Source organism: Babesia bigemina, assembly GCF_000981445.1.
Source record: "Babesia bigemina genome assembly Bbig001, chromosome : II".
Taxonomy (NCBI): domain Eukaryota; phylum Apicomplexa; class Aconoidasida; order Piroplasmida; family Babesiidae; genus Babesia; species Babesia bigemina.
The window spans coordinates 286,085-311,328 of NC_027217.1; the positions used below are offsets into that span (position 1 = coordinate 286,085).

The 25,244-nt window shown below is 47.5% G+C and overlaps 11 protein-coding genes across 11 annotated transcripts; 5 read left to right on the forward strand and 6 right to left on the reverse strand.

The window, feature by feature from the left end:
- Window positions 1–188: 188 nt before the first annotated feature.
- BBBOND_0201020 (hypothetical protein) lies at window positions 189–3,068 on the reverse strand (the record flags this gene model as incomplete). The annotated part of the gene is made up of 1 exon (XM_012911677.1): window positions 189–3,068. The coding sequence occupies one exon, from the start codon at window positions 3,066–3,068 to the stop codon at window positions 189–191; it is 2,880 nt and encodes a 959-aa protein (XP_012767131.1).
- Window positions 3,069–4,356: 1,288 nt separating this feature from the next.
- Window positions 4,357–5,292, reverse strand: BBBOND_0201030 (membrane protein, putative; the record flags this gene model as incomplete). Its single annotated transcript, XM_012911678.1, has 1 exon — window positions 4,357–5,292. One exon carries the CDS (start codon window positions 5,290–5,292, stop codon window positions 4,357–4,359), a length of 936 nt encoding a protein of 311 aa, XP_012767132.1.
- Window positions 5,293–6,352: 1,060 nt separating this feature from the next.
- On the forward strand, window positions 6,353–7,849 carry BBBOND_0201040 (vacuolar ATPase subunit B, putative; the record flags this gene model as incomplete). The annotated part of the gene is made up of 1 exon (XM_012911679.1): window positions 6,353–7,849. One exon carries the CDS (start codon window positions 6,353–6,355, stop codon window positions 7,847–7,849), a length of 1,497 nt encoding a protein of 498 aa, XP_012767133.1.
- Window positions 7,850–8,048: 199 nt separating this feature from the next.
- BBBOND_0201050 (hypothetical protein, conserved) lies at window positions 8,049–9,400 on the reverse strand (the record flags this gene model as incomplete). The annotated part of the gene is made up of 2 exons (XM_012911680.1): window positions 8,049–8,286; window positions 8,325–9,400. The coding sequence occupies 2 exons, from the start codon at window positions 9,398–9,400 to the stop codon at window positions 8,049–8,051; spliced, it is 1,314 nt and encodes a 437-aa protein (XP_012767134.1).
- A 496-nt stretch (window positions 9,401–9,896) lies between these two features.
- Window positions 9,897–11,284, forward strand: BBBOND_0201060 (BRCT domain containg protein,putative; the record flags this gene model as incomplete). Its single annotated transcript, XM_012911681.1, has 2 exons — window positions 9,897–10,437; window positions 10,506–11,284. The coding sequence occupies 2 exons, from the start codon at window positions 9,897–9,899 to the stop codon at window positions 11,282–11,284; spliced, it is 1,320 nt and encodes a 439-aa protein (XP_012767135.1).
- Window positions 11,285–11,664: 380 nt separating this feature from the next.
- Window positions 11,665–13,016, reverse strand: BBBOND_0201070 (mov34/MPN/PAD-1 family protein, putative; the record flags this gene model as incomplete). The annotated part of the gene is made up of 4 exons (XM_012911682.1): window positions 11,665–11,733; window positions 11,808–12,179; window positions 12,268–12,513; window positions 12,759–13,016. 4 exons carry the CDS (start codon window positions 13,014–13,016, stop codon window positions 11,665–11,667), a joined length of 945 nt encoding a protein of 314 aa, XP_012767136.1.
- Window positions 13,017–13,999: 983 nt separating this feature from the next.
- BBBOND_0201080 (hypothetical protein) lies at window positions 14,000–14,284 on the reverse strand (the record flags this gene model as incomplete). The annotated part of the gene is given in 3 exon segments (XM_012911683.1): window positions 14,000–14,095; window positions 14,143–14,229; window positions 14,249–14,284. The coding sequence occupies 3 exon segments, from the start codon at window positions 14,282–14,284 to the stop codon at window positions 14,000–14,002; spliced, it is 219 nt and encodes a 72-aa protein (XP_012767137.1).
- Window positions 14,285–14,406: 122 nt separating this feature from the next.
- Window positions 14,407–15,147, reverse strand: BBBOND_0201090 (hypothetical protein, conserved; the record flags this gene model as incomplete). Its single annotated transcript, XM_012911684.1, has 1 exon — window positions 14,407–15,147. One exon carries the CDS (start codon window positions 15,145–15,147, stop codon window positions 14,407–14,409), a length of 741 nt encoding a protein of 246 aa, XP_012767138.1.
- Window positions 15,148–16,136: 989 nt separating this feature from the next.
- BBBOND_0201100 (membrane protein, putative) lies at window positions 16,137–18,534 on the forward strand (the record flags this gene model as incomplete). The annotated part of the gene is made up of 7 exons (XM_012911685.1): window positions 16,137–16,404; window positions 16,443–17,142; window positions 17,178–17,382; window positions 17,419–18,021; window positions 18,111–18,230; window positions 18,265–18,348; window positions 18,385–18,534. The coding sequence occupies 7 exons, from the start codon at window positions 16,137–16,139 to the stop codon at window positions 18,532–18,534; spliced, it is 2,130 nt and encodes a 709-aa protein (XP_012767139.1).
- Window positions 18,535–19,794: 1,260 nt separating this feature from the next.
- On the forward strand, window positions 19,795–22,620 carry BBBOND_0201110 (hypothetical protein; the record flags this gene model as incomplete). The annotated part of the gene is made up of 1 exon (XM_012911686.1): window positions 19,795–22,620. The coding sequence occupies one exon, from the start codon at window positions 19,795–19,797 to the stop codon at window positions 22,618–22,620; it is 2,826 nt and encodes a 941-aa protein (XP_012767140.1).
- Window positions 22,621–23,748: 1,128 nt separating this feature from the next.
- BBBOND_0201120 (hypothetical protein) lies at window positions 23,749–24,770 on the forward strand (the record flags this gene model as incomplete). The annotated part of the gene is made up of 8 exons (XM_012911687.1): window positions 23,749–23,768; window positions 23,836–23,875; window positions 23,983–24,018; window positions 24,055–24,095; window positions 24,131–24,170; window positions 24,203–24,243; window positions 24,279–24,570; window positions 24,606–24,770. 8 exons carry the CDS (start codon window positions 23,749–23,751, stop codon window positions 24,768–24,770), a joined length of 675 nt encoding a protein of 224 aa, XP_012767141.1.
- Between the last annotated feature and the right edge of the window lie 474 nt (window positions 24,771–25,244).

Consider the following 25,244-nt stretch of genomic DNA (forward strand, 5'->3'; position numbering starts at 1 on the left):
TGCTGTCAGTTTTTGGTGACGGGTAGTATGTGACCGACGGCAGCTGGTAATAATCTCTGCGCGCGACAAGCGTCGGTACGCTGATATCGATGCCGCTGCAGGGTTACACATCGCAACGGAATCAACAAAAACAGCGAAACGAAAGCTAAAATATCTGATCGACCAACAATTAACCGCGCATCAATTACTTAACACTCGGAGTAGTAGCTTTCTACGTGAATCCTGGAGAGAACGATGCCCTTGGTGGTGACGCAGCGGCACTCCAACGGCGGTGTCTTGCGCAGCCCCTCCCCAGGTCCCACACTATCACTGTCGAACCGCAGGATAACAAAGTGATTGGAATGTGATGCTACCAAAGACTGGCTGATATCACTCAAGTTCTTCACTTCATCCTCAACGTAAACTTGGTTGAAACAGCTGGGTGGGTCCAGGACGTACGGTACTGGGCAATAGAACGCTGCCTCACCCGCAGTCTGAAGGTCTATCTTGCAACCGATTGCCTTCCCTTCCGAATTGTATATTTTGGGTGTCTCAGGCTTGAATAACTTATCTCTTGAGTCTGTAATTCCGCACCCTTGTATGTATGGGTCCGTCATCTCTACGTCAATTTGAACTACGTTCCACGTGTATTCCTCTAACGGCGCTAAAGCGTGGGGGAGAGTAGCTCCATGTGCACCATCGTTGATTTGATCAAAGTCTGATTCTGATAGCTCCTTGCCGCAAACAAATGTCATTGGCACGTACTCCGAGTAATCTGGATCCCTAGATACCAAAATTGCGCCGCTATTGGATTTGATGATCAAATCACTATATTCGTCTGTATATTCTGGCATAAAGATGTCTAGTCCACCTTTTGTGCCAGCGATTCTATCTTCGTTTGGCATTGGAATTAGCATAGGTCCTTCTGTTGTCGTATCTGCTTTGTAATGGTTGAATCGAATATAATATGGTAACCAGATAGGTAGTGCATTGGCGTTATTCCCATCGTCGTACGACGCTTCATCCATAACGCACCGCATGAAGATTTCTGTGCCCGACTGCAGTTTTATAGGTATCTGGGGTGTGTTGTGTAGAATTACTGATTGAATATAAGCGTGATGGTAGTGTAAATATTCTACCTCACTCCAGGGCAGTAATGAGTAAGGCAGCAACCTTTGATATGCCTCTTCACGACGTACTGTGTACGTGTACTCTTCACTACGGTTGGATCTCAAAATAAGTCTGGATGTCTCGTGTCCATGTTCATCAACACAACTGCAAGCGTGACTGACGGGCACATTTTGGAAGCTCATGGCTAATACCTGAAATCCTCGAACTGGGTAAAGTGTGGCATTGCGCACAGCTGTAGGAAATGGCGCAATCTGATTGGAGGAAAGATCGTATCCTGTGGACTCGCAATTGTTTGGAAGCAGCTCCTCATTGGGTCCGCATCGAATGCCAGCTTGTTCCTCGCCGCTCACGACATTTAAAAGCCATTCAGATGTTAACGCCATACCATTCCGCATGTCTCTAATTGTGTGAGAGCCAATATCCTTTTCCGGATCAAACATACTTGGTCTCCATCTGTCACAACCAATAATATTGTAGCGATAAGTAGGCGCAAATGAGACGTTCACCACAGCGCGTATCTTTTCGATAATGTATTCGTTTCTAGATATGACTGTCCAATGATATAAGAACGAGTTGTGCCCACTTCGTAATGCCAGAGGCCTGTCCATACGGTACTTTAGCTTCACCTCTCCTCTCTCCTTTTGTGAAACATCTACCTCGATAACGTCGCAAGTGAAGGCTTTGTTGGCCACGATTTCGTCGTATAGATCGACGTCATAAATTGTTTGTATTTGGCGTAGCGTCAACTTTGTGTCCGGCTTGAATTCACTTTCATATGCATGTGTAGATGGAAGTTGCGAGTATGGGACTCTCAAAGCATCCTCGTCAATATCGTCAACATCTTCTATGTATTCATCGCCGATAGCAGTCGACTTAACTGTCTGTTTTGGCAACTTTATGGTCAACGTAGCACCCGGATGTAGCATAACTGAACACCAGGGGCCACTAATAGGCTTGACTCTGTTACGGGCAATCATGCTAGCTATGTCACACACGTATTCAGTTTTCCAACGGATTTCCATCCTTGCCTTCACGTGACCAGTCACAGGATCTATGCACCGGCATTCGCCGTTGAAGCGGGGTAATGCGACGTCATTAAAATATCTCGCTACAACCCATTTTCCACGATTATTTAAATTCCTATATAAATGTGGTGTAGGAGCAGTCACAACTCTGCCCGTCCTGTTCAAGAGATACCTCATGCAATCATCAGGTTCAATACGCCCTTGGCAAACGAAACCAGTGCGTAATGTCGACATAGGATCTACTACACAAGAACGTGTGCCAGTGACAGGGTCTACAGCCACGTCATTATCTGGAGCAAAGAGTTTCGAGGGGCGGCTTCCACAGCCCTGCAGAAGTTTGTGCTTGAGGCCTCTGTGCAAATATGCCACCCCTATACTTCTACCTGGTTCGGATATTTGGTCAACCAATAGCGTGGTTGGATTAGATAAATGATCTTCTCTTTCATAAATCTCCCGTAGGCGAGCAAGTTGGCCTTGCAGCGCACCACTCAATACCAAATCCCTAGGACCACAAATGAACGCCAAACGTCCTTCCGTAATGGCATATATATGGTCATCCACTACATCGATATGCAACTCTGTTTGCGAGTCGTTTGACACTTTCCAAGCATATGACCGTTGTACTTCGGTGACCACTACCTTCGAAAAAGGGACGGAGTGAAACTTGCCGTCTTCAATCACATAGGTTTTGAGACTGGCGCCATGATCAGCGGTTGGTTGGGGATGCCATACATACTCAGTACCGTTGACATGACGTGGGCATGCCAGAGTTGCAATGCCAATGTGATCCATGTTTATGTGGAATGCAACTAGGGGATTGGCATCCAAAGAACTCATTAAATTTCTGAAATCATACTCCAATGCGTCAATGAATCCAATAAACTGCAAAATTATAGCGCAAATTGCCAACGGGGCTCCTATATATTTCGCCATTGTTATATTTTGCGTCCGACGACAGCCCAAAACAATCCTGAGTTTAAATGACCTTCAACCAACTTATAACGCATGAATACATGCATCTACTAATAATTAAGGCTGGTAATTTTTTCAAGCAGTGGCAGTGAAGATTCCATCGCCTCAGCTAGCTGGCCTGTTACCCAAGAATTAAAAAAAAAACAGGACTAAAAGTTGAAGTCACCATAGTGGACAGCAATAATTGCGTTCTTCTATTGAAAGACATTTATATGTACACTATAACAAAATAATTATTATATGAGACATTGTTGCACTTCCCGAGAAAATTCTCCTCAGCAAGACACCCATCATTGGCGACACATTACCATGGCCAGGCTATCACCATTATCCATATGGCGATAGACAGTGTACATAACCTGGTGGAAAAGATGTCATAGGAACGTGAAAGGTGCCAATTCCTTTTAAAGGATCAGACGATGCCCATGGTTGTACCAAATGTTGTGACGTTGGAAGGACTTGTGGCGCGATAGTATAATATGCATCTACTAGCAGTTTACATCACTGATCGCACGACTTCCCACATAAAACAGGATGTTAGAGCAACAAACCCATACGTTGCGAAGATTGACGTGAAACCCACAGAAGATTGACTCGGCCAACTAACCTCGAGCCCAAACTGGATGGATGCCCGCATGGATGGCACCAGTGAGGATCGGCAACGTACCGACGTGGATCCCGCAACCAGTATCAGCGTGACGCGGCAGATACGCAAAATCGAAAACAGGCTGTAGGCGCTTAGCAACACGGCACACGATTTGCTAAGAGGATATAATAATAATCACAAGATGACAGGTTTATTTACTGGCCTTGTGAGCCGTTTAAGCGTAGTGTCCCCAATGCGGCGTCACATTATACGGCGTTGCACAGATCCAACGGGATGGTGGCATATGCGCTTGGCAACAGGACGCACCGTGACCTGGCACATAGACCGATAAGCGCGTGACATAAGCCCAGATCAAATGTGGAAGGTTTTTCCAGTGATACGCAGATGCATTTATAACACTGCACAACTCGACAACGACGATAGATGATGTAAACCCTTATGCTGTTTAGTCCAATGATCGCAGATCGCATCTACAGTGCCTTCCTATGGTCACGCCACACCACAGAGCGAACGTGGTAGCATCTACAGCATGCTAAAAGAGTCATTCACTATGATTGAACGCTTATTACACATTACACAACAGGGAATAGTGCGCATAGATAATACTGGACAATTTTAGACCTTAGTTCAACGTTGTTGGCTTTAAGCTTTAGCAGCAGTCAAAACCTCTTCTATAATTGGTGGGCGTCGCCGAGATAATGCGTAGTATTTCTCGTCCAGCCACTTGTTGAGGTCAGTGGTGTCCGTGTTGGGCGCGGCATAGTGCATTGCGGGTCCCATGGTTTTGTGGAAAACTCGAGATCCTCGGGAGTTCTCCGTGTACTCATAACGGTGCAAAACACCGTCAACCGTAAACAAAACGCGCACCACCATCAGCCCCCAGGAGTCTTCAAACAGATGCAAAGAAGCGTCTTCCAGGTCAGGCCGCAGAGTGAGGACCATATCACCCATGCGTACCTTGTACAAATGATACTCCGGCTGTACATTGTATAAATGAAGGCAACGGAGATCCTCGAACAAAAGACCTGGAGGCATGAAAGGGTCAAATACATTGAAGTGAATCAAATCCTCCGTGTTCGGGATCTCATAATCCGTTGTCATGCAAGCACGGCCCCAATCTTTATTGTACTCAGTACCATAGAGTGGATCTGGGGTAATGAGGATCTCACGCAGCTTCTCAGTGAACTCCTCTCGGGTGTACGGTTTCTGCCTGTGTTTACTAAACACATTCTTGAGCCGAGTCATTGCATCATCTTCATCCGGAGAGTCTATATCCAAGTGATCATGTTCATCGTCACTATCCACAGAATGCTCGCCCGCATCGGAAGTGGTCCCGTCATCTTCTGCCGGTTCATCGTTTTGATCACCGGGACGCCGGATTGGACTCGTCAGGTATGAGTCGGAGGCGTAACCCATTACTCTCTTAATAAACGTTGTCCTCGTAAAAATGTCCCTGTTAGCAGGGCAAGTATCACTGCCGCTTGAAGAATCATCTTCTGCGAAGACATGCGCACACTCATTAGTCAATAAAACTAGTGCGCAAACAAACTGCAGAATCCACGGGCACCTTCGCACCATTTTCAAACAAAGTAATATGGCATCAAACGTTGGAAAACAAAATTTGTCAAGTGTGCAGGAACAAAATGTTTACAAATTTCCAAACTTTACTGCGCACACCGCCACGGTGTTAACAGACACAGAACAATACAATCTCAAAAAGATTAAACGTTACGACCACAGCTCTGCTGCAGTATATTGATGGTCAGATCCTCTAAAACTTCATCTGGCCCCTAAAAGCCAGTTGTTACACAATAACATAACAGTTGTATTGGACAAGCCAAAGCTAACATGACTGCATCACATAAAAGAGGAAGTGTAAAGAATACAACATAAGCTCGAATACAATCCTGCCACCAAATACAAAGAACGCTTCAGACAAATACAAGATCGAAACTCCCGCTACAAACAATTCCAAGCGAAATACCGTACACGCTATGATTCGGAAAGCAATACAATCTGTAACGACGATTGCTTGTTTTGAAACCCAACTGGAGTTGTATTCCTCAAATGTTTGTGTCACTTGAATCTTAAATGTGACGCGAAATTTGCAAGATGAGTCCCGATCAGCGATTTATACACTAGAGAATCCGAAACCACCTTATATGACCTGTAGCTGCCCTCAGAGCACGAAACCAATAACAATGGCACATGCTTTGTTGTCAAAATACGAGACTACAATGCCGTGTTACGGGTAATGGTCGTGACGGCGTAACACAAATCCATGTACCTGAATCGGAGCGCAGATTATGTGGATTGCGCCACGCCCCAAATTGCCGCCTGCGTGGCGCTTTGCCGATAGCTAGAACACGATGTGTGAGTGCTGTGCAGCAGGAGAGTCCCCTGACCATCCGCCTCGCCGTCATGGACGCGCCTGATAACACTACCCGTACAGCTCGGCCTAACCACGCTATAAAACGCTCTAACATATTCCCGGTTGTGCATCCATATTCGAATGAACAGCACGCCACGGGATTAAAGGAGTACGAAAGAATTCGCACATCTGTGACGGCTAGAACGCGTTCCGTGCCAGTCCAGTGGAACCAGGGAAAACGGTTATCGGCCAACACACAATTACAAAATGCCTAGGAAATACACAGAAGTTATTTCGGAGGCCGATGGCCATCGAGTGATGGCACAGGCGGCTGCTGAAGACGGATCGTCCAGCCTGCGATACCGTACCATCGGAGGTGTGAAAGGTCCGCTGGTCATTTTGGAGAACGTAAGGTGCCCCAAATACGCCGAAATGGTCAACATCAACCTTGGCGACGGCACCACACGTCGAGGCCAGGTCTTGGAGGTTAGGGGCAACGTGGCCGTCGTGCAGGTGTTCGAAGGAACTGCCGGTATTGACAACCGAAGCTGCAGTGTGGATATGACCGGTGACGTCCTCAAGATGGGTGTCAGCGAGGATATGCTGGGACGCGTGTTCAATGGCAGCGGGAAACCGGTTGACGGTGGGCCCCGCATTCTCGCGGATGACTACGTCGACGTCAACGGAGAGGCCATCAATCCCATGTGCAGGCTGCACCCAAGGGAAATGCTGGAGACTGGAATATCAACTATCGATATCATGAATTCGGTCGTATTGGGGCAGAAAATCCCGCTATTCTCGGCTGCCGGTCTCCCGCACAACGAAATCGGTGCGCAAATCTGTAGACAGGCGTCATTGGTGGACCACAAGGACGTAGTAGACAGGCACCCTGACAACTTCGCCGTTGTATTCGCTGCCATGGGTGTCAATCTGGAAACTGCGTCGTTCTTCAAGAACGATTTCGAGCAAAACGGTGCCATGTCAAGGGTGGCCCTGTTCCTTAACCTGGCCAACGACCCTGCGGTGGAACGTATTGTCACCCCCCGTTTCGCCTACACCTTAGCCGAGTACCTCGCATTCGACAGAGAGATGAATGTATTCGTCATCCTGACGGATATGTCAGCCTACGCCGACGCGCTCCGTGAGGTATCAGCCGCCAGGGAGGAGGTGCCCGGCAGGCGTGGATACCCGGGTTACATGTACACCGATCTGGCCAGCCTCTACGAACGTGCTGGTAGAATTCAGGGGTGCAATGGAAGTATCACGCAGTTCCCCATCCTCACCATGCCAAACGACGACATCACTCATCCCATCCCTGACTTGACGGGTTACATCACGGAGGGACAGATATTTGTGGACAGGAACCTGTACAACAGGGGTATATACCCGCCGATAAACGTGCTGCCGTCTTTGTCGCGTCTCATGAAGTCCGGTATTGGAAAGGGACTCACCAGGGAGGACCACCCCGCAGTATCTGACCAGCTCTACTCGGACTATGCCATCGGACAGGACACGCGCACCATGAAGGCTGTTGTGGGAGAGGAGGCGATGTCGTCTCAGGATCTGCTCTACCTGGAATTCACGGACAAGTTCGAGCAGAAGTTCCTCAAGCAGGGACAATACGAGCGGAGGAGCATCACCCAATCGCTAGACATCTGCTGGGAGCTGCTGCGTACCTTCCCCGAGGACATGCTCAAAAAGATCAAGAAGGACATTATCCAAAAGTACTACCCGAGGAGTCACGCTACAGCTTCTGCCGTTTGAGACGTATTCACAATCCAAGTGCAACGGAAAGCCCCGACTGCAATAAAGTATTTTAGCATCGACACAAACGTGCCGCAGAATGGTACCTTTACCACCCTCGTGCAAGGCTAGGGAGGGGGAATCGCAAAATAACTTGCAGCGGCCAGAGCGTTGCGTGCTCGTGCGATGTGATTGTAACAAAACTGTGTTTAAATACTAGCTATATGCCGAACTGGCGGTTGCTCCACACTTGGGAGCCGTGCACAGTGACGATCTTCTCGTCACGCGCGTCCTGCACCTGGAAGCTCGATTCGCCGATGCCCAGGGGGGTGAGACTGCCTGCAAAACCGTGAGGTGGGCGGGTGGACCACTGACCCTTGAAAGTCTTGCCCTTAGCCGCCTTTATGTGGCGCTGCCAATCTGTTATGCGCTGTTGATCGGTGTCACAAAAGAGTTCGCTGAGGCATGCTGACATACACGCATTGACGGCACTAACCGACGTAGGTAGACTTTCTGAAACAAGGTTTCTATGCTCACTTTGGCCCACGGATATGAGCAGAATCCGAATACAACGGCAAGCGCGCGAACAAAGGCTTGATGTTGCAAATATTGCAGCTCTTTCTCGCTGGGTAAAGTAGATCCCGGCGAATCAGCAGTCGTCTGGCAGTCTTGTGAATTACCGTCGATTTGTTTTGATTCATCCGACGCTCCTGAAGAGTTTGGTATAACCCCAGCAGCGCTACCATCTTTGCTGGGCGACGATTTGGGTGATTCCCCGCCATTGTTTGATGAAGCTGTAGGTGAGTCACTTTGGTCCCCTGAAGCTTCTATGGGATTCGAAGGGGCCGACGGCGTGTTATTATACATTTCTGAATCAGCTGATAGATCACGTTCTGAGGCGATTGCTTCAAAACGCTTAAAATGCGACTCCAGCTGCGACACTATCGCATGGAAACGAAACGAGTCGTTCTCGTACCAGAGTGACGCGGAATAGCACAGGTCGAGCTTTAGGAGGTGCATCAGCTCTCTATGCACTGGTGAGATGTCAGCCTCGGCAAGTAAACGGTCAACAACAGACTCTACGAATTCCAACACGACGTTCTTTAGCTCGACGCAGTCTTTGGGCACTCCTCCGCCAAATTCTACGATGAATATGCGGTCCAACTTCAAGAATACTCGGAAAAAATCATCTAGCGATAAGCCTGCGTACTCGGCATTGGCCCTGTCTGACAGATAGCCGACGCACAACTTTGTCAGAAGCTTTACGCTTTTAGCAAATCGGCCGCGGTGCGGTAAATGGCGCTGTGATAGGTCATACAAAATGTCTCGCACGCTCTTACGAGCATTCGGCTCATCACTGCGAGTTTTGGAAGGTGGTGAAGCGGCCGTGCTCTCACTCGGTTGAAAAGGTAACTCCTTCTTTTCTACGACTTTGCTTTCTATAGCATACCCGTCCCTATTAGTAGCATTACGCAGCTTAGATCTCTGACGGTTGTAGAAGCGGTCCAATCGTCGCTCAGCTGCGGAACGGCCGATTAGCTCGAGCGACGGGTCTTCGTAGCTGCGTTTCATCGTGCCAACCTCATGTAAATGTGCCAGATGCACTGTGTCACACTCGCATTAGCCTATTCTCTTAACTGTTGTACAGGGTAACGGAGTCCATAAGCATCGAAAGTTGTGGAAGGACAGACGTCACATGGTCAAGGTATTCGAATCACAACATACAGCGGGCATCGTCTGTATGTATTAATGTGCTCAATTCATGATTCTAATGGCTAGTAATTGGAATGACCCGCCTGCTGGTGGACAACGTCAAAGCAGACAAGTCGACCCCTCGTGACGCGACACACACCGACACCATCCTTCAACAGTGCAGAATAGAGTACCCACTGATGCATACGTTTGGAACCATACGGAAGAGTTAAGCGCACAAGTTAGCGCTTTTAGGAACGCATAGAAGACTTATAATATTATATATCCAATGTAGAGAACGAAATGTGAATACAGCCCAAATCACCAACGCCATTCGAGTGTCTCATCAAACCTTGAGATTGCAGAGACTTTAAGCATGGCAAATGATGTAGAAAGTGTATTTCGCCTTGTCTACGAAGATTTGGGTATATACCGCAACGAAGGCAATGGGCTCTGGCAGAACCGAACGTTCTGTATCGTCGGCTTCGAACACGAAATACCAAGCGGTGCGGAGCTCATCAAGTACCTACTAGAGGCGCTAATCAAACGTGGAGCTAGCGTCGTAAAGCTGCCCAATGACAAGCTCGAAAACAAGACGCTTTCCATTGTAGACCACTACCTATGCAACTACTCGCTGGGATACAACGCCCTCGCCCACGACATTCTTGAAACCAAACTGGTCACTCCAATATGGCTCTACACGTGCCACCGAGACGCACGCATACACGACACAAAAATGCTGCCTATATTCACGCCGGTGGGAGTGTTCTGCCCGCTTATGTTCGCCAAAGACGATGTGACCATTTGGATCGTTAGCGAAATGCCTTCCAAGGAACTCAGACACAGCTCCGATGTCCTGTCGAGGTTTGCCAGGCACTGCGGATTCAAAATCATGGGATTTGGCGATACTAGATCAGGTTAGCGGCACGTAACTGCACAATTGCAACCTTTGCAGACGCCGCGCCACGGTCGAAGACGTATATAGTCATGGGACAGACTCTGGACACAGCGGCAGACTCGCACATTATCGCATACGCTAACAAGCATAAGCTGCCCTGCGTAGCAATTCAGTGGCTTATCGACTGCTACGTGGCCGGCGAAATTGAGGACATCAAGAAGTACTCCGTTGACATACAGTTCGAGGCTACCATGAAGGCCAACTCGAAGAAGCGCCGTATAAGTGCAATAGATGCGACAATTGCAGCGTGCATTCAGGAGGGCCGCGTTATGTGTCTATCCTATTCGGCTGCCGTAGAGGCCACTGAGGAGGTGCGGGAAATGATTAGAAGCAAAGAAATAAAAGTGCACGTCATCAACCCTCTATACCTACTCGCGCCGTGGTCGATGGAGCAGATTTCAGGGCGCGAGAGAACCCTCTACAATAATCTCTCTCTGGTTGACGAAGATCGGATCATTCTATACATTTCAAGGCAGGAGGCGCGCAATGGAGCATTCGGGATATTCGCGCAAATATCCATGTTCATGGATTATTGCAAATTCAGACGCAAGAAAAGGAACAAGGCCGTGCGCAACATCGAAATCCACCCACTGCAGGACATGTACCTCCCGGCGTACCCGGGCGTGGAATCAGCCATCTCCATACCCGAAGAGATGTTGGCCGGGGATTCTTTAGTGTCCAGGGGTCGCACTAGATCGTTCAACTTGTACGACCTAGCTGACAGCGTCGCGTTCATGGGCGACGACAATGCACTGCTTGAGGAGGAAGAAATGTGCGGACCAGACATCCATGTCCGACAGAGGTGAGTAGTACGTTGCGTCGTTTAATGCATGCATGATGTGGTGTCTATCAGCTAATTGGATTGGACCGTATTGCAATACTGTGCTGGTATTATGTAGAAATCGGGGTGGGGACAGTGCCAGCACGGTGAGCTGGTAACAGCACCGATGTACCGTTCCACCGGGGCGCGTGCTCCCTGAGTGACATAATGGCGATACTTTGGCCCTATGCCAACGTCGTAATAACCCGTGTTCGGTGTTTCATGCGTAATTCCTTGTGCGGAGCTATAATTGCTGCATTCTGGTTCCACGTTACAGCACACCCAGCGCACACTTGCCACACATCACTACGCAGTGCAAACGAGTACAGTAGATTATTGCGAGATGCAGAGTTGCGATGGAGAGACTCAAAATGAGGCGTTCAAGTGTTCCGCAAGCGCAAATTGCAAGTTGGCCAAATTGGAGAGATACGCAATCTGAAGAGCAATTAGCAATGATCGCACAAATACATAGCCGCAAAAGCGATGTAGGCGCAGAACTAGCAACATACCATGAGGTTGTCTTGCAGCGCGAGCTCAGACAACTTCTCCAACTTCGCCTGACTTATAATGCTCTCGGTCGTAGTAGCCCTCAAGAGGAAGCGGCCCACCTCCGGGTCAAGTTCAGCCCCCTTCTGGCCGGAAAGGGCTGCTTCCACACGTTTGATGCAAGCATCCAGCAGGTCGGACAATTTCGACAGTGCAATGTCAAACGTAGACGCCTCCCGAGGCCTGTCTGCCTTGCGCGATTTTGCGCTTTCCATGGACCGCAACAGAGTGGAAATACCGATGGAATCATTGGGCGATGTCACAAGTTCCAGCTCAACCTCGTGGAACTGGAAGCAGGCCTCCTTGGTCAAGTTGAGTGGCAGTTGGACGAACGCCTGCACAATAACGTAAAATCAGTAACACAGAAAGAACGCCCATGTTGATGGAGGCGCGTCAACTTGATGTCTGATTTGCACCACATACCTTGATGACCATGGAACCCGAGTCGCAGGTCGCATCGACCAACAAGTGCACGGGTTCGTAGAGATTGGTTTGGGGGTAGAACTTCGAAACGGAGTTGAACTGCTTGAACCATCCATGGACCGCGCAAGTCAGCTCCGTCATTTCACCGCCGGTGCTGAACCAGCCGACCACTTGTTCCTTGGGGTTCACCTTCTGCTTCAACTCGTACATGCTTTCGTGGTGGTCTTTGATGATTTGTAGCAACCCCTGTAATAAATGTTATGCCAAGAAATCAATAAGCGAATGGAACCCGAACCAAGTACATGGGCTCAGTAAAAAGCCCACACATCGTAAAAATGTTGCGCACTAAGTTTGGAACCAGTTGAGCGGTAGTGGTCGTGGGACCAGACAACCATGTACAATATAAATGTGGCATTTGAATGGAAAATCCAACACCGCCCGTGCAATTAGCCGCGTCATAAAAGCACATTCAAACGAACTATAAGCCGTACCTCGTCAGTAAGGGAATGCCTGTCTACGAAGCAATCGGTGATCTCGACCACATTGCCCTCGGTGACGATGCCCATCAAAGTACCGATGATGTTGTGCTGTCCCTCTTCACGGCGCATATACGAGTCCAATATGGTGAAGATAACAACGGGGTGGAGCTTCCACTTAACCGGAGGCAGCGACGATAATTGGAAGCACTTGGAACCGAGCTTGTCCGATATATCGCCCAGCAGCGATTGGGGAATCTTGCCGTCCGCCATGGTTTATATTGAATATTAAAAAGGAAGTACGGTACTCGAGTTTAAACGGTCAACTTGCGTTCAACGACAATGTGGAAATGGTGTTGGGTACGACCTACGCAAGATGGCAGCTCACAGACAAAATTTTAACACACCGAGTATTCCGTTAGCTATACTTTAGAATTAATGGTTTTCGGCTGATATACGGCTTGGTGTGCGACGAATTTCGAAAAAACGCCTCTGCCCGAAGCCACGTGCTAGCGGTCGATGTTCCAGGCGATCTCGGAGCAATGAAAGGGGTGAAGTGCGAGTTAATTTACTTTATACGGTGCATACGCGGCTTAAAGAGCGTTATAAAACGCACTAGTTCGATGTAGTCATATGGACACAGTCTTGCTCCTTTTTTGAAATTCCTCGATTCGCGTGAGAACCACCATGGTGGAATACAGTTATATGTTATTTATACGCAATGCTCAAGTTGTTGTGTCAGTCATGTTTCACCGAGCGAGGTAGGTGTGTTGCGGATTCCTATGTCCAATCTCTTACCCTTTGTACCGGCTTTCTATCACCAAACAGGGATCCAGCGGCACACGCATGGCATGAAGTGCCACAGCTACTGAGTACAGCTTATCTACCGAAAATAGGTCTGCGCTTAAGAAACGTGCCTAACGGTACGCAGCAAAAACAAACGACACGCAAGATTTTATTGCGCATGGGTGTTGCAGCCCTATTTTGAAGTGGTACTTGCCGATGTTAGATTGTACGCTCTCGTAGGCCGTCTCGGGTCGGAATTTACGCTAATTAGATCTGATTGTAGATTGAAGAATCGGGGTTCGCTGTAAAGGGCGGTTTGTCCGAGCGGTTAAGGAGATGGACTTGAAATCCATTGGGCGTTGCCCGCGCAGGTTCGAATCCTGCAGCCGTCGATTTATAGCCATATGAAATCTATTATATATAAACCTCGTACTATTAACGAACGCAATGGCCGGAAGGAGAAAAGCGCGTCATAAGGGAATTGGAAAGAAGCGCAATCTCAAGCGTGGAATCCGAGACCTTAAGCAGCGGAGGAAAGACATCGACCAGGGTACGGATAAGCAGGTCTGACGCACCATATTTTGCAGTGTATGAGACAGTGATGGCAGGGGACATGGAAGTTGATCACACCGCTGCTGGTTCTGACGACGAAGGTCACGGTGAGCTTGACGCTGTGAGGTGATACATTTGGTCCAGACGCCTATTGCAAATATTGCGACCGCTATTTTAATGACGAAGACGCTCTTCAGAGCCATAAAAAAGAGAAGGGGCACAAAAAACGGGTGAAGGAAGTTCACGCATATCAGCCCATGGACTGACACGTGTGCACATTCTAAAGTGCAAGTCGACACTGATCACGGTCGATATTGACGTTAATTTATCCATTTTCGCCGAGTTCGTGATCTCTTACCAGTAATGTGTGTAGGAACCTCAGGTACCACGGCAAATCGGCGAGGTAAGACGGCGAAAGTGCCAGCAGCTTGTGCGGTATAGCTCCGTGATTGGCAGAGCTCGATTCCTCGCGTGGTGAATCGGGTGGATCACTCGCATTGGCGCCTTCTATGTGGCGTATCAACAAATCCTTTAAGAAACGCTTATTGTTGTAGCAAAACTTCAATTTTTCGGCATCGTCCAGCGCGGAGATCGTTTCGGCATCTAAATGCTTGAAGTTGCAGTGCGACTCGTTGCTGCAACTGCCATGCAACACGCTATTACGACATAAGAACAAACTCGGATCATGCGAGTACTTGCAGGCAGAGGCAGAGTACTTGCACTTCGTTGGTCCTTGAATGTAGTACCGGCACAACTTGAGATCCTTCGACGTCAGAGGGACGCAGTCGTGCGAAAAACTGCAGCTGGTCCCGTGAACACATGAGCCTGTTCGGTAGTAGAATTTGCAAAGAGGGCGCTTTGTATCCGATGATGGCAAGTGGCTACTCGATTGCCTCGGCGTCCATGCCTGCGATTCCACGCGGTGGGACTGCGACTCCGCTCTACGCTTCAGTATTTCCAAGTACCGCTGTCGGTGACGTGCAGCGGCTTCCTCGGACCTTCGCCGCTTTTTTTTCAAAGTTGGCGATTTAGACGTGGAGTCCGGATACCCGTCATTACACGTCATATTACAGCTAACAATGCGTTGTTATGGGTAGCCGTAATGGATTCTGGGAATAACGCTACATATCGCCAAGATGTGTTACGGCGGAACCGCTTGGGACACAACGTGTGATCATGAGGTAATCATGTGTCAAAACCCAAAAATATTGCTGGAGGTTTTGATATGATTTGTTGTCGGCTGCCCATGGTGCTTGAAAAGTGTATTTACCTATGTCTATTGCGTTTGACCCTCCTGCGTGAGAATCCACAACACTAACATAAGCAGCATTAAGGAGGTTGCCAAGCGCAACCGCAGAATAACGTATATGTGCTAAATGCGTGATTTAGAAGTGTATTGCCACGGGCTGGTGGCCTTGGCGATATTAGCGTGTGTATAGCTCGTGACTTTGGCGATGATGACCAAGCGTGAATGAAGCCGAAGTCAACGACGGAATTTACTACACACCACTACTATGCGTCGCAATTGAGCACTGCCAATAATGTGGAAGGCTCTGAAATTATGGCAACTTCAACATCCGCTGGCGTCCTTGCAGATTCATGGCTCGTGACCGTGCGTACAAGTGCTAAGCCTCGGCCAGCTACAGGTCACCAACCGGCCGACGAAATCGCAAAAATACAGCAATCGAATGCGTTGTGCAGTTCCACAACGGGAGAAAGGTGTCCTTAACGGTTTGTAACCGAAAGGTGACTCACGCATATCCGTGTCTAGTATGAAAATATACTGTTTTATTACCGCTGTAGCTGCCGTTACTGTTCATATTGCTTATCTCTGGAGTTAGGGTAGATGTGTAAATGCCGTGAAAAGGTAGACGGCCATAACTGGGTGTTGACGCCGACCAGTGTGTATGGCTGCCATTAGATGATAACTTAATCCTCTTTCAAAATATCGTACACCAATCGCAAGGATATCGAGTAAAGTACTCATTTGAAGTTTAGGAAGGCATGATGATGGTGCCCCTCTCACGCCGCTCAGTGTGGCGAAAACGCCTATGCATGCTCATTGTATGGGTCGCCATAGTGTGTTCATTTAACCCTGTAGGCGCCTGGAGAAGTGAAAGGGGGCTCAGAGACAGAGCTGAAACCCATGAGACGAAAGGCGAAACTAAAGCAAATGACAAGACTACAGGCTCCACATCGGTCCACCACGGAGACAAGCATGTTGACGACACATACACCGAACTAAATGAGGCTTTAAAAGGGAATATGCGCCAAAAAGTGGACGCAGCGATTGCTAGTAGCGCTATTCAGTCGCAACCGAGGGGTAGGTTTGGCGCATTTATCATTTGTATTACTCCCTAGGCCTCCCTGTATCCGTCAATGGAACAAGCAGCGAAAAGCGAGATGACATTGTATACCAACCTGCTAAAGGATTTTTGAATACAGCATACTTCAATACGCTTCTGGTCATTTTCGCAATCCTAGTGCTTGTCCTCACGCTGGTCGCCGACATAGAAATGCGAATACAGTCCAAGGATGAATTCATGCGGCAGGCTTTCGACAACTGCGTGCGGCAGGTTGCGCTCATGAGTTTCGTAACCCTCAGTCTTTACATTGCAATGCACACGGATTTGGCCAAACGGCTGGACGAACTCTTCGTCAGGGATTCAAAACACCTTGAGGTCTTCGATGCACTCATGCAAATATCATTCTTCCTGTTCTGTGGGTTCTTTTTGTATTGTATATACATCGGTATCGTGGTGTCAAGGTGGACTAAGTTCATGCGTAAAGCAGATGAGGCAGATGTGCTGACCTCCGCGAAAGAGTTCGACTTCGTCAAGGGCAGCCTGTTTAGCTGGAACCGCACCGCCATCGACAAGGCCAGGTACATGGTCAACAGAATGGAGTTCGGTGATGCCGTCAAGCAGAGGGGGTACTCGGACGTTGGCGGCTGTTATTTCATGGATTACCTTAGAGCCTCGCTTATACAGATAGCGATGACCCTGATTAGGATATCGCGTGTGAGCTTGTTTGTGGCGTTAGTGGTGCTTGTAGCATTGAGGTGAGAGCTGAATACGACTTGTTACAACTTTGCAGGTTCATAGGCCCCGTCCATATCATGCGCACCATACACATCCTCTCGTCTCTAAACACCGCGGCTGTAGTCGCTCTTGCTTGGCGGATTTGGTATATAGAATCGCATCTTTACCCGCCAGAACTATCGCAATATATGCTTTTGAAGCTCAATGTGTCCGACGTCGGTGAAGCGTTGCAGCCTACGTACAAGGGGGACAACAACGAGGTACGGTGATCGGCGATTAATTTTGACAGCCTTCAGTATACACCATCTAACATCGTACAATACTGGATCTGTGGGGACACGGCAATAAACGCTCATGAAAATTTGTTCTGGTTGAAGCAACATGGTCCCGTCGTACTGCACAAGGCCTTCGAAGCGTTGCTCTTCTGCCACCTCATGATACTATCCGTATGGTTATATTGCTTGAAAAACAACGCCAGTGCTATTACTGAGGATTACGATGCCGCTGCTCCGATTGTAGGCACTCTGATAGTCGCCTTGCTCGCACCGAGCATGCTTTACTCCCTGGTGATCGTGACCAGGTGCGGCAACCTGATCGATTTCGAGCTTTTGGAGAAGGTTCTCACGTCACACAAAAACGAAAATGCCAAAAATGCGCTGCAGTTAATCGACTCGCTAGCCTTGGAGGCAATCATATTCGCGTTGGAGAAGGGCGCGGATGATCAGTGGAGAAAATTACTGGCTAAGCAGAAGGCGCTACCAGATGCCATTAATAACCAACTGATGTCGCATTGGAATTCCATGAAGAATGGAAAGGATGAAATTAAGTTCTCCGCGCTGCTAAAGTACTTCCAATCGCAATGGGGAAACTTCCGCTCGTGTAACCAACAGCGCATGAAGGTTGGTTTGGTTCACAGAGATGGCTGTAAATGTATGCATGAATCATGTGTACCCGTTCCATTTTTATGCAACGATGTATGACGTTACAGGATTTCGTCAAGCAGTTCATGCACAACGACCCGAAAACCATGAACTGCCAGGAGTTTATGGTCTTTGGATACGCCATCAAAAGCATGATACTAACACCGCTGGAAGAAGAGTATCAAATTGTGCGTTTATTAACCGTCTATCTATATATTTCAGGCGCTCTTTGAAGACAAGTTCGAGATCCCATGGCGGTCGCCATGCGGCATTGACCTTAACAATTTCGATGCGATTATAACGAAGGTGAGATATAATTCCATCAATTTCATAATGTACTAGCTGAATATCAAGTGGATCAAGAGTTCTCAAAGGCACTTTTTGGAGTTTATTGCAGGGGGTGCTGTTGAAGGCATCTCGCCGCATTATCTAATAAGGCAACTTGACAACTTCCAACAAGCCTGCCAGAAAAACTACTTTAGCACGGTATAATAGTCAAAAGTTGTCCCACGCCACTAGACAATTATATTTAATGAAACGGTTGAAGTAGCATGTACGTCACCTCAGAGTAATGCGTCATTGTCCGTTCATGATACATGCGTGCTAAAAAGGTTCATCAAAACCAAACAGGGTTGTGGAAGCATTTATATACACGTCTTCAAAAAATAAAAGATCAATATTGACTCAACTCATTTCGACGAATATTAATCACACAGGAGTTTCCACCGAAACCGTATTCGACCAACATCATTTCATTTAAGTATAATTATAGATACATAAGGGATGGAAAAACGTTACAGTTCGCACGCTGCTCAGCGTTCGACTCTAATTAGGATAGATATACTGACACGCTCTGCGTATGTCAATAGTTTTTTTGTACACGCGAATATTATACTCCACAGGTCATCCAGAAGGACTTATTGCTGGTAAATCCATATTTCTAGTTACTTATAGTGCATTTCTAGATCCATACTGCCGTCGCTCCCTTGTCGACATAACAGGGTCGCATATCCCTAAAGCTATACCTACAACCCGTAAACGGATCGCTGGGTGGCATCCATACGTCGACAATATCATTGCTATAATGGTATACTCATGCCACCAGAGGTAGCAGCCAGTGGCGGTCAACGTCGTCTCTTCCTACCCTGTCTGCAGAAACAAACACGTGCATTGATGCAACGCTTGCCTTTGTCTGATATACGATACCACTACAATACTTTAGCACATTATAACGGTGTCGCTGTAGAATACGTTTCTCGATTAAATTGTTTCCCCTTCAGGTCCTTACACCCGTACATGCGCCGATTTTCGGCAGCTGTATCCACTCACCTCGATTGGTTGTTAATCCGAATTGCAGAATTGCGTCTACATTAATTCATCTGCACACCACGATTGTGTCTTGTCTGTGGTTCAGTGGCGCCAAGAAAAATGTTTTCTTCTGACATCGACAATCCTTCAGTACTCAATATTTCGTGTTCTTGTATGCATTAAATTGTTCCAATATTACAATATCAGAGCAATCATCGAATACATCGGCTCAATTAATTGGCTGTGCTATTTAGACTCGTGAATGAATTTTCCTCGATGTCAACAGCTAGCTACAGCGATGGGGCATCACCACCATTCGTGTTCATAAACAATAAATTCACAATATTTGTTTTCGTTTGCGCATACATAATATATGTATGTTTGTTGTGCAAATATTCTCTTGGATACAGTTGCCAACCATAGTATTGCGCAAAATAGGCAACCATGGTCAAATTTAGCATCATGAAATATGTGTTAGCACTGTATGCAATAAGCATTTTATCTATCAGATTTATTGGTGCACTGTATTTTGATTTCGGAAATCCATATGACCTACTCATCAGCAATGCTCTTGTCGGATGCGATATGGATATGGATGCCATTGAGACCGCAGCTATTATATGCCCAAATCGAGTTAACGATACAGAATACGTCTGGCATCCTCAGCCACGTGCAGGTAATCACACTAGTATTTATACATATGTAAGTGGTAATGACACGCTTGATTCCGTTCCTATTTCGGAAGTGGTGCGATCCGAATCTGTAAATGCAGTCTTATGGTTCAAATTTAAAGTTTCACAAACGGAACTGCATTATACAAAGGAATTTGATCAGTTGATTACTGTTACCAAACACCGTTTGATGTTCATATGCGGACCGCGAGATATGGTTTTGAGTGATGAACTGCAGCGCCACCTGGAACAACTTGATAGCTTCAACGAAGTGCAAGCGTTCCCATGGGTTCCTGGTACATCACTGACTCAGGAAATATCAAAGATAGGAAGCGGTTTGGGAGTGTTCTATTTACATAGAAGGAACATGTACCTACCACTTCAGGGCTGCGGCAGCCGGCCTTCACCGCTCTTCGATCCGGATATGGAAGTGACTCTGGATCCTGTCACATACACACGTTCTTGCACGGCGGATCCTATGTCAGAAACACGGATTGCATTTGTTTGCGAAGGCCTAATTGAACCTGACGGTTGCATGAAATCTCTCATTAACCAGAATGACCAAGTTGTGCCCGCCCCCGAACCACAGTCATATTGGACTTTTAATAAACGTGGAAAATGGATAATATCATCATATTTTGATGGACTGGCATTACCGTCCTTTCATGGCGAATGCCGATGCATAGATCCTTGGACTGGTCACGTAAAAGCTAGGATAGAGATTCGTCCGAAAACCGAATACAGTTGTGACATTGCAAGCATGCTTTTACGCAATGGTATTCGCTCTATCCCTGGCACTTGGTGCTCCGTCATCCTCCATCCGGGGAGCACCTTGACCATACGGTTGCCCACAGACGGCGTAGATTCGGGGTCTGGTGAGGATTTGCCGCAACTATTACCTAAAGACTTGACCACACTGAGACAACTGAAATCATTACGTGACATCGATCTATACGACGAAATCCCGCGTCACCAAGCCCTCGCCGGGGATGCCCTAGAGTTGGATGTTTCACAAATGGACCGTGGAGAGGTAAAATTGAAGTACCATTTGGGCAAACCACTCACATTGATAGGGGGGTTAAACTCATTTGTATATCATTGGAATTTGAAATCAACGAACGAGTATCTCCTGGAAAGAATACGTGCAACAGTTAATGTCTCATTTGCATTTACCCACGAGTACGAAATGTTTGGTTGCGACCGACGGACGCCGGGTGTCTTTCACTCATTCGCTAGCGAAGAATACTGTTCAACCAAATTGATGGGAAATGGTATTGGCCCTACGTATGAATGCGTATGTGATATGTCTTTAGACAGCGGGCAGGCCGGTATTTACTGCAGACCCGACGAGGTGCTGCTGCCGGAAAACTGTAAGTCTAGAATGTACGACATCTTCTCCAATCAGATTACGCCAATGCCTAAATCCATGAAAAATGTGACACTTCAATCCATCTCAGGATTTCAAGTAATCCAACATAAATCTGAAAGCTATATCCCTCTCAGTTATGCTTGTATGTGTATCAATGAATATGGATATGAAACCTCAAGGCTTTTGCTTGAGAATAACCGTTACGAAAGCCAAGAGTACACGGTAGATCGTGAAGAGGCGTCTATCACGTCTATACCATACATAGTATTACCTTGGAATGAGGTTGAAGTATCCAGTGAAGACTTGACAAAGGACAAACATCTTGTACTATACAACATACATCAAAAGTCGGTAAAACTGCGTGTTGGAACAACGTTAAGCATGACTTGTGCTTTTGGTCGAGACGCGCAAAACTACGTTGCAAACAACAGTGACATAACAACAACATGGCTTCCCGTACAGCCTGAAGTATTCCATTACGTTCTCACTGAGACAACACATGGAGATGGGTTGATTCGTAAAGCGTACAAAGATGCCATCCTCACTACACCTGATGGGTTTTCTGTTGTGCTCTATGATGATCCTTCTCAAGAAAATCAACATTTAATAATAGAATCGCATAGAGGCGCTATTCTGATATCAAAAGATCCACTACACAAGAAATTGGTGCCAATGGCATTCGTGTGCGGGAAGGCGCCCGAACCATCGGATTTTTCAGTTATCACTCACGACATGACTGCATCGGACTCATCATCAGATTCCATATCGCAGACCACAATATGGCCGGAAAGGTACACGTGGAATGTGGTTGAAGTTGCTGTCGAAATGACGGACCCCTACATGCAGGGCTGCGGTGTTACGTCCTCATTGGATGAGTTGTTCAAGCCTGAAACACCCCTAATCTACAATGAGAAAGGAGAAGACAGCGGTTGCAAGATAGACCTTCAGACTGCGGGTGAGGCAGCGTTCTATTGCCCAGTACCGTACGTCCTGGACCCACCCGGTTGCTTCAACCAAGTCTCGGTGAACGGTGAAGTGAAGAACTTGAGTGACATCAGCCAGTCTTTGGTAGCATCACATTCCAATCACTTCGTAACCGTGCGTCTATATAGTTCACTTGCAGGACCATACGAGACCCTGCGCCAGACCCCGCCGTTGGAGTGCCGATGTGTCACCATCAAGGGCATCGTGCTGTCTACCATCCAGATCGAGAACTACTACTCCAAGTAATGAGTAATCGAGATGTAACAACTCGTTTGGTAATTACAAACTTTAATAGTCAGTTCATGTTTGTCACTTGTTTTGTGTCTCCAGTAGCATCATAGGTTTTTGTTGAAATTACTGTAGTTCCAAATCCAATGGCATTTTTTAGTCATTATAACTTCTGTGTAAAAGGTAATGCCTAATTACTAGATAGAAATGAAAATACGTCTCATTTCTTCGTTATACACTTTCTCCTGTATAAACTGGGAAGGTGGGCTGCTACCATTTCCATGCATGGTCGCAATTCCAAACACTGACAACGCCCCTAATACGTAGCAATGAGTAATACCTGGTGATTAGCGATGGACGACACTTATTTCACCGATGTTGATGAGCGACCACCATTCGGTATTTGGCCGTGTCGAACAATGGGTTGCGAAACAGACGCCTAGTGCCTTAACTCATCGTCATGTGCTCACTATAGATTCTATGTGATGTTATGTAATGTTGCAGTAAGTCACATTGGTAAATGCAAACCGCGACTGTATCGGTGCTACCCAACTCAGTAACAGTCCACAGATTGATGGGATAGTTAACAACAAAAGCTTGAATTCCTCGTATCAAGATGTTAATCAGTAACACGATGATAATCGTGTTGGAAAAGGGGTGAGCTCTAGATGTCGGTGAAGGCGTTCAGGAAAGCTCAGTTCAACAGGGGGTTAGACACCATCACGGTTGGGATTTGAAGTTCAGTGTAACATCGAGTGATACAGTATTAACAACAAAACGTTATGTGAGACGCTATGCATAGTATTGTCATCATTTCTAATTTGAGAAAACAAAATAACCTGCTGAAGTGAGACGCCGTTTTTTGGTAGCATAGCATGCGTGCCGGATGACAGGTGGGGCCAATAATCCAGCAGCATCGCAATCATTTTAATGATCCATCATGAAGGCAACATAGGCAGTTATTAATGCAGCTCGTCCATTATATAGGGGGTCTAAGAACCTGTAATACATTTACTCAGGTATATGTGAGGCAAGGTAAGCAATCTACATATACCCCCCCTATGGGACTGGTATCTCTGTACTGCATGACACGCGGCTGTGGTATAGCTGCCGGCAGACGGGTGTCAATGGCCTGGCCCTGCAAGAATGGGCTGGCAGTTGCAGCGGTAAGGACACGTGGTTCATGGTTGCAGGTTGGTGAGTGCGTTGCTGAGGTGATTGATATGTTTGCAGGTTGAGGGGACTGGGAGCGGCAGTGGTAGTGTTGCAGTTGGTGGGTGCTGCTTGAGTGATTGATGTTAGCTGGTTGAGGGGACTGGGAGCGGCAGTGGTAGTGTTGCAGTTGGTGAGTGTTTGCATAGGTGATTGATATGTTTGCAGGTTGAGGGGACTGGGAGCGGCAGTGGTAGTGTTGCAGTTGGTGGGTGCTGCTTGAGTGATTGATGTTTGCAGGTTGAGGGGAGTGGGAGCGGCAGTGGTACGTGTTGTAGTAGGTGAGTGTTTGCATAGGTGATTGATATGTTTGCAGGTTGAGGGGACTGGGAGCGGCAGTGGTAGTGTTGCAGTTGGTGGGTGCTGCTTGAGTGATTGATGTTTGCAGGTTGAGGGGAGTGGGAGCGGCAGTGGTACGTGTTGTAGTAGGTGAGTGCGTTGCTAGGTGATTGATATGTTTGCAGGCTGAAGGGACTGGGAGGGGAGCGGGAAAGATGGGTAATTGGTGGGAGCGGTGTGACTGTGGTAGAGGATGTACGTCAAACAATTGCTATTGCTGCTACATGTGTTGTAGAAAATGTAATCCAGTATGTTTTAAATGTCGCAAGTTCACGCAAGATCGCCGAAGTGGATTCGCCAGCTGCGATCCTAAGGGATGTACAGAGTGTGACAGAAGCAGATGTGAATGTTACTGTTGTAACGATAGACGCTATAATGCTCGTTCTCTTGCTTCGTTCAGTCAACAGCATTCCCCCGGTTCCTCCGGTTCCTCCTCTTCCCCCAGTCTTCAGCCTCACACCTCCGGTCAACAGCCATCAGCCGTCACCTCTGACTCACCATCCTCCCCCGCCCCTTACATCATCGTCCCCGTAGCCCTCATCATCGTCGTCATCTGCGTCATGATCTACTTCCGCATTCGGCCGTTCCACAGGGTGCGGTATCTACTGCGCAGCTAATCACAATAACCTAACTGCCAACTGACATCTAATGTTGTAGACAGAGTAGTGATTGCGTTGATCACCGATCACATGAGCAGCGAGGTTACCAGGCACCTGACCTAGTGAGTGACCAAGCACCTGAGCTAGTTACTGGCCGAGCAGCTGACATACCGCCTCACCTAAGGTCTAATCAAATGTCCGTATTCACCGCACCGTCTACATCCACATTCCTTGTAGACAACGCCCCTCTCCTATCATGCTCCACCCCCTCACTCCAGTATGGCTGCCTTTCCTTGTCGCCTTCCCTCCTCAGGTGAGTGGTGTGTCTATAGGATTCTTGTGATGGTTCGTGGATTTAGCAATATGGTTTAGGCATGTCATTGTATAAGTATGATGCGTATTAGTGTTATTCAGCGTCTCACTTCATAGCCCTTTCACTCAGCACACTTAGTTGTCTGCCCTGCTGTACTAAGCAGTGTCACCTTAGAGGTG